Source organism: Cyprinodon tularosa, unplaced genomic scaffold (genome assembly GCF_016077235.1).
Source record: "Cyprinodon tularosa strain WSP-4 unplaced genomic scaffold, ASM1607723v1 ctg246, whole genome shotgun sequence".
NCBI lineage: Eukaryota > Metazoa > Chordata > Actinopteri > Cyprinodontiformes > Cyprinodontidae > Cyprinodon > Cyprinodon tularosa.
The window spans coordinates 1,733,468-1,748,223 of record NW_024038913.1 but is presented as its reverse complement, the minus strand read 5'-3'; the positions used below and the strand labels follow the sequence as shown (position 1 = coordinate 1,748,223).

The following is a 14,756-nucleotide window of genomic DNA, read 5'->3' as shown; positions in this document are numbered from 1 at the left end:
ATATTAAATTACTATAAAACATGATGGCAGGTTTAATCTTACTCAGACCAGATAGTTTGCATGGATGTCAGCACTTGCCATCGGGCTTGCCTCATCAGGAAGTGGCCCAGAATTACAGTTAAAAAGCATTTTATACATCAGTCGAGTCACACCCTGCCACATCATCACACATCACATTATATATATCATTATATAATACACTTGTTTGTAAATTAGAAGACATCACTGGGCCCAGCCAGTCAAGGTAATACACAGTGTTCTAGATCAAAGACAATTCAAACGCACACTGACAGAAAAAAAAGTCTAAAATTCATAAACTGCTTGGATAAACATTAGTCTTGTTTAGTCATTAGTCACATTAGTCATGTTTCTTTTATCTGTATACGTTATTAATATATATGCATATAATAATATATGAATCAAGTATAAGGTGATATAAACAAGGGTTTTGTGTTTGTTCTGGATTTTGAAAGTCTTTTAACCTGTAATTTGTTGTTGCTTAATTAATAATTACTGTAAAACATCATTGAGGTGGATCTTGTTTATGGTGCAAGCCGCAGGCTTTATTGTTGTGTGACAACCATGATAATTCCAAACGGGAAAAAAAAGGATCTTATGTTTTTATAATGTAACTAGACGTCTTATTGTTTTTCATGCTGTGGATGAAAGTGATGGGTACAGCCTTAATTATAATTTATGCACTGCCATAGTATGTTGAAGTTTGCAGGGAGCGCCTGTGGTCTCCTTTATACACCCATTTTGTGGTGTTTAAAACAATGCTTTTAAATAGAGGAGCAACATGGGAATCATATTTTCAATTTTTGCTTTGCCTCTGATTCACTCGCTACACAGGAAGACATGATTGAAGCATCTGGATTAATTTTAAAAATAAATTAGAACATTTTTTTTTTTTCATTTTTAAGACTTGTTTCCTAGCAACATCAAATCACTGTTATTCTGTGTATGTGTTTGTGTGTATCTGCATGTGTTAGAAAAAGAGAGAGTGAGGCAAAAGACGGAAAGGGATATGAGCAACATTGTACTTTTTATAGATGTAAATATTAAATAAAAATTTGTGTGTGATTGCAATCATTAGAGATTTATTTTATATATTAATATGTTCCCACCTGTTAAAAAGAGACTGATTCAGATATTTGTCTGACCAACAGAAAAGGAGATATATTTTTAGAGGCAACAGTGTCACAGGCAAAAAGTAATGATTAAAAACAGTTGTGGAGAAAAACAAGTGGCTCAAAAAACAAGTCTTACTGTGAAATTATTCTTTTCGGTAAATTAAAGCTGTAATTACATCACAAAGCCCCAATGCAATATAAAGAAATCGTGTGCAACTTTTCACTGTTTTAGCTAAAAAAAACAGGGCCCAAAAAATGTTGGTATAAACTTTTGATAAACTTGACCTCTTTAACGTGATCGTTTGAATTAAATCCTTTAAAGCCAAAATTGCAATAATTAATATTGAATGCTTTCTACTAAAACATCTTAACTAGTCAATATAACTTTGGGAAGAACTATTATACATTATATTTTTCTCAGGGAAAATATTCTACAACCTTCGCTTTGTTGGTAAATTGGCAGTCTGGTCTCTGCTTCTACTTATATGCATAACTACTTTCCTCAAAACTGTTAATTGCATGAGCTTTTGCTCTTTTAGATGTATGTAGACAGCTTTAAGCACAACTTCTTACCCCCCTAGTTGTAAATGATCAGCTTTTGATTGCCAAATTTACATTCCAATAACCCATGACACCATTACACATTGGATTGCAGGCAACACCATCTGGGGGATTACAGATTTCCCCATAAAAAGTGTTCCATGGACTAAACTGTGATATTATTCAGACATTCAACATGTCTGTGATTTCTAAGTTGAATTTAAAGTTGGTTGCTTGAAAAACCTCTATTATTTCATGTAACTGAAATGATGCATTGCATGTCAAGTGATAGATTATTGACGAAATTGTGGTTTAAAAGAGCTTTGTATCAGTATAATTTCATCTAACACCTTAATCTGTACAATCATACAATTACGGATTGGCTTTGGACTGTTAAAATAACACAGTGTCTTGGATCACATATAAGCATGTTCCAATTAAAGGTACTAACTGTAGAAAGTTTTAAAAATAAAATATTTTATGATTTAAACAGCTTGAAGAGAATTTGTTTTTCATTATTGGCACTATAAAAGTGTTGCTCTGTTCTATTTAAATTATATTTTTTCTTTTTTTAAACAAGTGATTAAGCCTCAATTTATGTCATCAAAAAATATATCTGTTCTTTACCTCCTGAATAGTACAAAAATAGTGTGGCATGATAGAGTGAGGAGTAAATAAGTGTGTTACCCTCTAACCACACCCAATGTTATCCTATGTTTCAAGGGAAATATTATAAACTATTTCCTCCATGAAGTAGCTAATGTCTATTTTCAAAACCTTGCAGCTGTCAATCCACCTGTAGAACATTGCCAATATCACCACAATGAGTTCTGCTTAATTTGGTTTGCTCACGTAAAAACAGCGTTTACCTGCTTCATCAAAGCCCCTGTCAATGTCCATCCCTCCACCTCAAAAGATCTTTTTGTGACATAACTACCAGCTTCCCTTTGATCACTCAGACTAAGCTAGGTTAAACTAGCTGCCATTCTCCCCCTTACCGAGCCGAGAGTGTCTTGGCACCAACTGCTTTTGGGACAATTTACAATATTTGACTTGGGGAAGGGTTATATTATGCATGTAGTGAGTTGGACTTTTGACATGTATTGATTAAATATCATGCTGTATATACCTGAGAGACATACCTTAGAGTAATGGCCTCAAACTTCAATCCTAGAGGACTGGAGTCCTGGCTATTTTAGATGCTCTAAGAAACCTGACCAGGGCTCTCAACTCTCATGCATTGAGTGTGTGACAAATTCATTTCATCAAGTGCAAACGCTCACACGCCACTCATTGGATTTCTAACTCTTAAACAAATGCATTTGCATACCATGGTATGCGATTCGATGTCATCTTCATCCGTGAAAGTGCATTTCAGCCTCTTGTATCTGGAAACTTGTTGTTTCAGTCATGATCCATACTGTATCTCATGACCATAGGTGATGGTAAGGACATAGATCGACATGTAAATCAAGAGCTTTGCCTTTTTGCTGAGCTGTCTCTTCACCATGACAGAACAGTGTAGCATCCACGTTATAACAGCAGTCGCACTGATCCCTCTTTCGATCTCCCGTTTTATTCTCCCGTCACTCATAAACAAGACCCCAAGATAATTGAACTCCTCCACTTGAGGCAGGAAGTCTCCACCAACATGGAGGATCATTACTAAAATATAGATATTTAAAATACCAGAACTTTAGGCTTTAAAATGGATTATTAAATTAAAATGTTGAAACTTTAAAACATTTTATATATTCCAAAAAAGTAAAAAAGCAATCCACTGGACTTGGTTTCCAAGTTTGTAGAAGGTTTTTTTTCCATCCAGGACGCTTTCTCATTTAAAAATGTCAGAAACAGCGTAGAGTTAGGAGCTTTATATAGTAGCCCAAAAACTTCTTTTGGCTTAGAAAACATGCAAACTGAACCAGAAACACGGGTCCGTCCGTTAGGAATGGGGAGTTGTTTTGTGTTCTTTGTAAGCATGCAATACCCAATACTGGGCTATGTCTCTGAAAGGGGGGTCGTTAGGGGCGTTAGATGTTTTGTCCCCTGCATGGGGGTGGGGGGTTGAAATGATAGCGGAAGGAATCAACTCTATCGCTGCATCGTAGGTTTTTAAGTCATCCCCTCTGTTTAAGGTTGTTTTTTCTTTCTTAACCCTCTCCAGGCAGATGTTGCAGATTTGCAACAGCTAAAGGCCACTTAGCTAATTATTCCACATCCATATTTTAAGAGCCTTTGTTACTCAGAAGTACAACAGAAGGACTTAGTTGTGCATGTACAACAAACAGTTTCTCTCCAGCTCACCAGATAGCACTGCTGACTCACTTTCAACATGGCTGAGTCCTTGGTGTCATTGAAACAGATTGTCTAAGCACCAATTTCATGTAAGTATCATTACCAATTTCCATTATTTTGAAATCAATACTACATAAGATGTATCATTAATGTGTACAGATATGACAGGTGCCAATTATTAGATTTTATCTCCTCTGGGTTTTTCACCAGAGGCATCTCGATTTCAATGTTGTGGAATCTCAACATGTGCCCAAACAGGTACCAATGGATGCTACATGCTTTATCTACTAGTTTGCCTATATTTTGAGCAACAGTTTAACAGAAATGGCCTTCTCAAGAGGTTTTGAGATGTCGGTGGTGAAAAAGTTTGAGAAAAAGTTGTCTCTAATTTTGTGAGAGAATTCTTTTTTTCAAATTTTGTTTTCTTAATATTTTGTTTGTGACATTCAAATAAAGTTATCGTTCATATCAGATTCAGTCCTCAGTGTTAATTTACCACACCGGGCCACTGTTGCAAATCTGCAACATCCCAGAGTTCATTGCATGTGAAGGTCTCTCTCAAAAAAATGTCTGAATTGTATATTACTACCCCATATGATCATTTTCTCCAAATATAAGATTTTTCCTGCAACTACAACCTAGTTTGAACCTGAGAGGGTTAACATAAATGGCTTGCTTCACACCCCTTCCAAACCACCTGTCTTTCCTTGTCCAAAATGTGACCATTCTGGTCCTCAAATTTTTTAAAACGTTTTTTGGAATGACTGAGAATCTTTACCAGTCATTTTAGTTAATGCATGTTAACAAGAAATTGCCTACATACACGCGTTTGATGGGAGCTATTTTTTTTTTTTCGTGTCCTGCCTGGTAACTCCATAATGAGTCAGTAAGTAATGCCAAGGACAGCGTAATGCGCTGCTAAAACAAACAGTGGCATATCATAACAGAAGTATTATTTTAACTCCACAAATAGTCAAAATGTGACCTGTGATGTTTTGGGAAAATGGTGAGAAGTTGTAAAAACATGACATCATCACCAAACACTGCACAACACAGAATATTCAAAACATGATTATGAGGAGGAGGAGAGCAAAGGGGCTGCTGCTGGACAGAAGGAAGGCGCAGTGCAATTATACAGCTAGAATATGTGGAGCTTTAAATGCAATGAGCACTGTTGCAGTTGTGGTTGATAAGATTCCTAAAAGAGGTTATATGTTGCAGAATAAATACATTCTTACACATGCATCATTTTAAAGAACAGAGCAAGTGTAATAAAACAGCTTTGCTTAACTTGAAAAAATTGTATAATAAATAGTTTAAGATAAGTTTTTGAAATATATGATTTAAAATTATTCCAATTAGCTGTAACTGTTCAAATACTTTTTTTTATGTGGGTATTGACAATTTAGTGCAATAATTATGGTATTCATTTATTTAGCAAGAGATTTTAGAGCCACCAGTATTATACAGAAGTGGTTTTCAAACATTGGAATGATTCTTATCCTTCTGCATCCCTTGGCTGCTTGTTTGTTATGTTAGGCTCATGGAGGCAGGGAAACACCTAAACATGCTGGACAGCAGGTCCTGGGGAGCAAGTTTAAGAGCCACTGTTGTACAGCAGTTACATTATTTTGTTTATTTAAAAAAACAAACAGTGAGTTTATTTGCAAAATAAGTATCATATTAGTACTGCCAGACTGTATTTTACTCGACATCGGAATGGAAAGGAAAATGGTGATAGCTACTGTAACAAAATTGGGAATATGATTAAAGGGACAGAATCTGTTTGTTATATAAGACAATTTAATCATAGAAAGTTGCCTTGCATTAAGAAGGTTCTGGGTTCAATTCCCGGCCCGAGGTCTTTCTGCATGGAGTTTACATGTTCTCCCTGGGCATGCGTGGGTTCCCTCCAGGTACTCCGGCTTCCTCCTACAGTCAAAAAACATGACTGTTAGATTAATTGGCTTCTCTAAATTGTCCTTAGGTGTGGGTATGTGTGTGCATGGTTGTGTGTCTTTATGTGTCTCTGTGTTTTCCTGTAACAGATTGGCAATCTGTCCAGGGTTTACCCTGCCTAAGAAAATAGATGGATGGATCAAAATATTCTGTATATTTATGTTTTAAATTGTGATTGTGCTGTCAGCACTTGCAATCTTACTCCAAACTCAGACCATCAGTACCTGAATCTAATATGAGCTTATTAGCAGAGCTCTGCAGAGCTTGAATACTAGTGAGGTAGTTTAGCAATTAGTTTAGCACTTAAAGGAAAACTCCACAAGTTGCAGGCCAATAGCCATCCAGATTAGAGCTTTTGCTTGTTTGGCAAAGGGAGGGAAATAGTAGAAATTTAGCTCCCGCATAGTTAAAGTAAACACATAGATGATATTGAAAATTAAACATAAGACATTTTATATATATTCTTTATTTTGAAAGGGTATTTTTAATTTATCAGTCAGTGATATCTGAGGGCTGTAATTTATGTTTGTTGTAGATTGGATATAGATAATTGCTTTTCTAATGAAATGTAACTAATTCTTTACATAACTTAGGGTAAGACATGATATTGGGTTAGAACAAAATAACCTTAGACTTAGCATTCTCTTATTGTTGAAGCCCTGTTATTTCAGACATTTCATATACTTTCTCTGTTACTAACTGCAATTTGCCACCTTCATTATGTTGTAGTTTATGGTGTGACTTTAAAAGAGCGTGCACACACACACACAAACACACACACACAAAAGATGTTTAGCAGTTGCTTTAAATTTAGATTCTTTGGCCACATTTATCTTGGTCCCACGTATCCACTTATTATAGGATTAATCATTTTTTTATTTGGGTGCATGAAGAAACACACCTGCTGAAGCCACAATGCAAGCTTTGTTTTATTAAATAACACCTCTGAAATGTAAAATTACTTGTGTTTGGAGAGAGACACACCCATGAGCATGTGTTTATTTCAACAGACACAAAAAAAGGAGAAATGGCAAAAGGAAATACTGTTATCTTTCCGGAGGTTCAGCATTAAATCACATCGACACGGTCAGGAATAAGGTGAATATAGTGTAGAATACAGTGAAAGACTAGATATGTACACAGAGATTAACTTTCACATCACAAGGATACAATATGATGCAGAAATTCAACATTATTAAGTTTATAATCACTTCAACAACTTTTTTAATTCATTGCATTGTACATATGCAATAAAAACATGCTTCATCCATCCGTTCGTCTGTCCGTCCATCCGTCCATCCATCCATCCATCCATCCATCCATCCATCCATCCATCCATCCATCCATCCATCCATCCATCCATCCATCCATCCATCCATCCATCCATCCATCCATCCATCCGGGTCACCAGGTGCTGTTTCCTGTCTCTAGTGTCTATGGTTCAAAGGCTTCACTTATCTATTTTAAATCATTTGATGCAACCCAAAGGTTGTGCATGTAGAAATAAAATTTATAATATAGTTGTTGATAAACCATAAAGCTTGAAAGATAGTTATTGAATGTCTTCATAACTTACAGCAGTGCAGTGTTAACGGCAGACTAGATGCCTTGCATTTGATTGGAACATGTTTATTTCAGTGACTTAACTTTGGACCAAAGACCGAGAACTTGATTTGAACTTCCTCCTCAAAGACTTGGGACTGTTCTTGGACTTGCCTAAAAATGATTTGGTACTTCAGTTGGACTTGGAAAAAAGATCATTTGAGAACCCCTGGTATATGGAGATACAGCAATACAACTCCTGTAGCTGATTCCAACTCCATTCTACAATAAAATATATTTTAAAAAGGCTTTGCATGTCATATTAGCACTGTTAGCCAAAAAAAATAAAATTTCTTTAAAAAAAAATACTCCATTTTCTCCAAAGGCAGAGGTTGAAACCTTAAAAGGGCAGTCAGCCTTCCTGTTGTCTATTGAAAGTCTAACTCTTTTGCAGATTGAAAGAGCCTCAGACACAGGACTCTTTTCTTGAGACATAGATATTTATGTTTCCTTTTATGCAGTCTCATACATCTTAGAAGTTCATCTAACTTCATGTTAAAGTGTCACAGCTAACACTGTCTTTTTCAATCATCAGTAGTGTCTCAAAACTGGAGAGTTTTGCTCAACATAACCTGACAGCACTTAGTATAGTGCATTCACTAATGAGAAAAATCCTTGTATGTATTTTTAAGAGCTGATGAGGACAAAACTGAACAAGTTCTAGCAAAAAGCCATTGTGTTATGACCCAACTTGTTGTATTGCTCTCTTATATCTATATAAGCTGCAATCACAAGCTTTAGTAGATTGATATTCAGGAAAAGTACCACCTTTTAACTTCCATTTGGCTTGACATCAGTGAAAATCCTCCCAGTTCTCCCAGCATGGCTGCTATTAGTCTCCATAAACACCCTCACGAGTTTGCCATCCGCTCCCCCACCATGGTGAAAGTCAGTGGGTGCTGGGATGGGCTGCCATATGCCTGCTGTGAAGTGATGACGCTAATAAAGGAGGGAGCAAGGGCCCTTCTGCACAGTATTGCCTGATAGATGAGGAAAAAGATAGAATCACAGTTGGAGGGGATAGTCAGGATGAGGCGTTAAAGAAACCCAACCCAAGTGATCCTGGCGGTTCCACATCGGCATGGCTGTTATTTTCATACAGGGTGGAAGTGAGATACCCCTCGTGAGATTTGGGAGGGGGGAGAGGATGGTTTTGGTGGGGATTCCCTAGGTGTTCAGTCAGCTACCCTTTCCCTGAATCTGCCCTCATTACCATGACAACTGTTGCTAGCAGGTGTTTGGGGATTTAGTCCCACCTGGAAGAAACGGAAAGGCTTAATTTGCATATTGGGCACGATCAGACCCATAAAATTTCATTAAAATGCTTCATGTCGCTTGCAGTTAGAAGCCCTCGAATACTTTGCAAGCAAAGGTGTTTATGAGTGTGATAAAATGCAGAACTACAGGAGACGAAGTCCCTTAGTTCTGTTTAACTAGAGCAGAATTGTGTGTTAACAAGATGCTGTTTGATCCAGTCAGTGTCATTGAACTTGTCATTGAACTGTCATTAATATTCTGTTGTCAAGCAAATGAGAAGATGTGGCCTATTTAAGTCCCACTGTGCAACATCTATTCCTGCTCTCATGATAAGTTATTGACATGAAAACTGTTTTTTTTTTTTTTTTTTTTTCCTTTCATGGCAGGATTTCTGAGGAAAGTGTGGAGTTCTTTGAACGTATGAACACCATCCTGCAGAAACAGGAGAATATGATGCGGGCAGCCCAAGCTGAGGTAACCCCAACCCAACTTCCACCTTTCCATCTGTTACACACTTAAAACGTGAACAGTTTGTGTAGCAAGCAGAGCACAGAGCTGTCTTTTCAGCCCACCACCATGACCGCTATGACGTCCGCAGACAGACGGATTGGGTTAAACAGGGTGCTCAGAAGACTGGGAGCTCAGCTGTTACAAGCTGCTGTCAATGGATATGTTAAGTTTTTACTGCCAGAGCAAGATATTACAACTCAACGCTTCACAAACTGAATTACTGCATTTTAACCAAGGGAAATTACACAGCTCAAACTGTTGATGTTGTTTAAAAGAACATGCACACTAATTTATACATCAACAAACTGATTAGAAAGAAGTTTAAATTACCTTTGAGGTTTTAGTTATTTGGTTTAGAAAAAAAAAAGTGGGATTACTAAATGGTAATATAAAGTTACTGTATTTAGACATTTTTGACAATTTATGCTCTTTCACAGTTAAACAATAATTTAAATAATTGCATTTTTTCATATTTATGTGCTCTAAGTAAATTACTGGTTTTAATTGCATGCACCGCAATTGTTGAAGCATCTACAGATTATGCAAGGGGCTTCATGTGAGAAAGGAAATGTGTCTGCAACTATGTATGGATCATAGCTGCCAAATTCATTGTAATTGTAAATAAAGCCAGTAATTTTCCATAGACTTCACAGTGATCTGAAGTCCATGTTGATGGCATTTACAGCTCCTTAGTTGCTGAGCCTTTCTGATGTATTTCCATTTGGCTAAAGTGATACTTTTCAATACCTAACTGCAACCTCAGCTTCTCCTTTCTTATGACCAGCGCAACCTTTCATCAGAGACACATTATGCTAGGCTTAAACTCAATCTTTCTCCTTGCAGTGCCATAGAGTGCCATGCTCAATGCCACCGCCGCAAGAGCATGTGGACCAGGCCTTTATTTCTGAAAGAGTCAGCAGGACAGAGGTGTGTCGGTTTGTTTTCCCTGCTTTCATTGTGTTTCAGCAGGAGTTATGTTTTAAAAGACAGGCTTTTATCCCTGCTTGTGATGTGCAGCAGAGCAGAAGTCATGCAGGGAAAAGAACTCGTACATTTATCTCTGAAAGGAAGTTATTGAGTGAAGTGTGTTTTCATGTAGCTGGATCTGCTCTATGAAGAAGCGGTGTACACGGTGGTCAACAGGGTTGGCGTGCCGGCTCCAGAACATGTGAAAAGTGACGAAGAGCTGTTTGCTTACCTTCTAAAGGTAGCTGTCTGTCTGTCTGTCTGTCTGTCTGTCTGTCTGTCTGTCTGTCTGTCTGTCTGTCACGTAATAACAAACAGAACCACTGAACAGACTGTATTTCTGTAGCTTCATTAGATTTATGTCAGTAACACTGATGGTGGCCTCTCAGAGAGTGTTATTTGTTGTGAGGAGGCTGTAAGAATTCAAGCAGATGCTCTTGGCTCAAAACTGATTAAACATCAAAGCCCAGTTATACTGTGCGCTGATATTCAGCTGTAATTATGCTACACTGAGAATCGCAGCCTCTCAGGTGTCTGATAGAGGAGTCCTACAGTATATTGCGGGTTTTCCTGGTAGCTCAGCTGCTAAAGAAATTTGAGTTTTAAACCTCTCATCACTGTTCAGTCATTTGTGCAAAAGCACAATCAGTAAAGAATACTATTGCATATAATCACCCAATAACTATTTTTATCACAGCTTTATTTTATTTTCTCAGGTGTTTGACATGGGTGAAGAGGAACATGAAATGATGTTACAAAAAGTTCAAGAATCAAAGGTGAGACATTTTATTCTCTAGAGGTGCAGTTATGATGGAAGAACAAGTCTATAATGAAACTCACGATCCATGACACTGGGGAGAATTCATCTATATTTTTGGCTAAACTAAAAATCATTTTTGTTTTGTTGTATGTAGTTTTCTTTTTTTTATGGAATAGCTATATTTCTGCATTAAAAATAATTTAGAAGTACTGAAGCCTTCATCACTTGTTATGGAACCAATTGTCCCCAGTCAGTCATCTGTATTAGTGTCTGCTTTCAACAAAAATTGGAAAACACTCAGTAACTTACTTTTATATTTGAGATGAGTGTCTAAAACATAGATCGAGCAAAAAGTAGATTTAACTTTCATAAGGGAAGCTTAGATATATACGTCAGTGTGCATTTTCTATATTTTCTCTGCATTTAGAAGAATAAGAATAAATGATTTTAGGTAGAAATTAAACCTATAAAAATGCCCTGGTAGATAGTATTTTTTTTATTCAACGGGGACTTTTGGGAGTTTACTTGTTTATTTACTTTGGTTGGGATGTCTAGCAAAGCAAAATATATGTATTTTTTAGCAGCAATATTATTGAGCCAGTTATCCATCTATTATCTGGACCTGCTTAAAAACTTTGTAGTGTTTTGCAGGGGATGGTGCATCATATATTAATTCATAAATTGATTTTAGTATCACTAAATGCAATATGTTTATTGATAGGACTACAATAAGTCTCTATTAGGTATTTAGATAGCCTGATCCATGTTTCGAATGTGGTGACATTTTCTTTACCGGTAGCTGAACAGACTGTACTATTAGTATTACCCTAAGTATATTTGCTCATCATAAGTCTTAACATTACATATTCCCTAACTTTACCCTATTATTATTTGAAGATCACAGCTTAAAACTGTTTACTGATTATATTTTATGTTAACAACCAATACATTTTAAATCACTAACAGCTGCTCACAACTATTGATGAACAAAGATGAAATAGCCCATGCACTAAGTGTTGTAAATCATACAACACTTACTCTTTGCCTTTAGGCTAAAACTACCAAGAAGTAGAGACTTACACGGGAGTTGATTTTCACTCCTGTCCCGTCCCACTCCCACAGAAAAAAATTGTGTCCCTTCCAGATCCCGGGCCAGAGTAGAAATCTAAATCCTGACCCGTCCCACTCCTGGTGAAATTACTCCCACTCCCATTCAGAATGACTCCCGCTCCTGCACCACTCCCATTCTTGTTTTTTCTTTTTTTGAGCGCGGGTGAAAAACTCAGAGCGGAAGCACTGTTGGTTTTTGGGTCGTGTAGTTTTTTTGACTCGCATTATAGCGTAGGCTTCAAGAAAAAAAACTACAAAATGGCGGCGCCGCGCCAGTACTGGATTTTTTTTCTTTCTATTTTATTTAATTTTTTGGCATCGATCCTAGTTTTTTTTTTTAGTTATTATTGGTTTGTTCCCGCTCCCGTCTGCTCCCGTTAATGTTTAATCCTGTACCGTCCCAATCACGTGATCGTTACTAATACTGACTCCCATCCCACGGGAATCCCACAGGAATCCCGTGGGAATCCCGTGACCCGTGGGATTCCCGAAAAAATGTCAGTCTCTACCAAGAAGACTGCACATAAATCTACAAATAGATGGATACATGAATTATGTATGTATGTATGTATATATATATAGCCCATTTTTAATAGTATTGTATCAATAGATACTATATACAGTAGTTTAAAACAAACTGTAGGGCTTAATTTCTTTCTAATGCTTCAAAGGAAACTCTTTTAGGTTCTTGATGATGTTTCTTTAATCCACTGCAGTTTTTTTTGGCTTTTAATTTCAGTATGAACAGATTACTTATCTGATTGAAGTCTATAATGCGCCTGAAGTCTTTAGAAAAACGTGTAAGCTTTGACATCCAAGAGCTTCTTTTGTGCTCCCTAGCCCTCCATGGCCTTTCGTATAAAGAAATATTGTCTCTTTTGAAATAGTGACACTGTGAGAGTTTGCACCAATTAAATCATACCAGGATTTGTCAAAGTGCATTCGTACTTTGCAGCACATACTAATATCCTCATCATCGACTTTTACTCTAAAATTTGATGGGGTTCTTTTATCAACAATTATTTCTTTTCTTTCAGCGAGCCAGCTTTTCCTTGAGAGTCTCTGTTATGAAAGCAAAGAACTTGATGGCCAAGGATTCAAATGGTAAAACCGTCACGAACTTAGCAGTTTTTTTTACTGAAATTAAGGTGTTTGATGAATTATGCTTTTTTTTTTCTGTAATAAAACGCAGCTGAAAAAAGTATTATATTTCTCATTTGGATTAACCTTCCACTAAATAGCAGTATTTTTTTAAAAGCTTTTGGAAAATGTATGCATTTTGGTTCATTTTGATGATTATATGATGATAAGAATGAGTTTTAGCTCAATGTTTAAGTACTAATAGATGTAAAAAGATATATTTTTTTATTAGAGGCATGTTAATTGCTACATCAATTCCCAAATCTACAATAGAAGAATAGAATTCAACTTTATAGTCATTCCACTGTCACAAGTACAAAGCAATTGCATTTAACCCATCCCTATGGGAAGCAGTGGGCTGCCGTTGCGCGGCACCCAGGGAGCAGTCTGACTGAATCTATATCTTTGCTGACCTTGATGACAGGGTACAGTGACCCCTACTGCATGCTGGGAATCCTGGTTGGTCAGAGCCCTAGAGAAACTGAGGAAAAGAAGGAGAGGAAGTTCAGTTTCAGGAAGAGAAGGGAAAAGCTGGAGAAACGCTCTAGCACCAAAGAGGTTTTACCTGCCAGGTGCATTCAGGTGACCGAAGTCAAACCAGAGACTCTGAACCCCGTTTGGGATGAACACTTTGTGTTGTGAGTATGAGACAAACTTTAAAGCTTTCTGAAAATTACTGTCCATGATGATTCTAGTGTCACAGGCAGGACTCATGGATTCATTTGTTTCACACTAACGCCTCAAGCTGTTAATTATGTGATCAGTGCAATGCATATTCACCACTGTGAAAGCAGACCTGAGGTGTTTATTGTCATCCTTAGTCATTAAAAAGTTAAAAAGTCATTGTTTTTTCTGTTTTTTTTTCCATCTGTTTTTAGTGACATAGATGATGTGCACAATGACCTCTTACATCTGGACATATGGTAAGTGGAGAACACAGGAGCATAGCTGCTTTAACGTAATCCCTGATGTCTCGGCTTTTCATATTAATTTCTTGAATTTCAAAAAAAAAATCATATTAGTTATTATCTATACTAGACAATACTAGGCAGGGTAAAATATTTGATTAACAAAATAATGAGCTGAAGAATTATAGAAAACACACTGGATGAACGGTTGGCTGTAATTAATATGCACAAATACATCAGTTTCCACTACACAACAAAAATTGACCTTCTTCATACAGTAATCTTCATTATTAAATGCATCAATCAAAATGAGATGGAATGTATTCTCTAACACCTCATCTCAGAATATTTTTTTTTTTTAAATAGGGGAAGTAATAAAGCTTTGCTTTTTGCATAGCTTTATTTAAATGTAGTAATTATTTTACTTAACTGATGCCCTCTATGTATTGATTAAGATATCAGCTATAATATCCAGCTAAATTAACAACTAAGCAGCAATGATGCAGACATTTGACATTATTCGTCACTATTTATTATTTAGATAAAGAATATTATTCAACAACATTTAACAAT

General features: G+C 36.6%; 1 protein-coding gene across 1 annotated transcript in view; it reads left to right on the top strand.

Moving 5' to 3' along the window:
- Positions 1-14,756, top strand: part of baiap3 (BAI1 associated protein 3) — a 59,416-nt gene that overhangs the window by 21,452 nt on the left and 23,208 nt on the right. Inside the window, exons 3-9 of the mRNA XM_038287797.1 lie at positions 9,176-9,263; positions 10,143-10,226; positions 10,399-10,506; positions 10,982-11,041; positions 13,173-13,239; positions 13,700-13,913; positions 14,154-14,198. Of these exons, the coding sequence (XP_038143725.1) occupies positions 9,176-9,263; positions 10,143-10,226; positions 10,399-10,506; positions 10,982-11,041; positions 13,173-13,239; positions 13,700-13,913; positions 14,154-14,198 (666 nt within the window). The remainder of the gene's footprint in view (positions 1-9,175; positions 9,264-10,142; positions 10,227-10,398; positions 10,507-10,981; positions 11,042-13,172; positions 13,240-13,699; positions 13,914-14,153; positions 14,199-14,756) is intronic.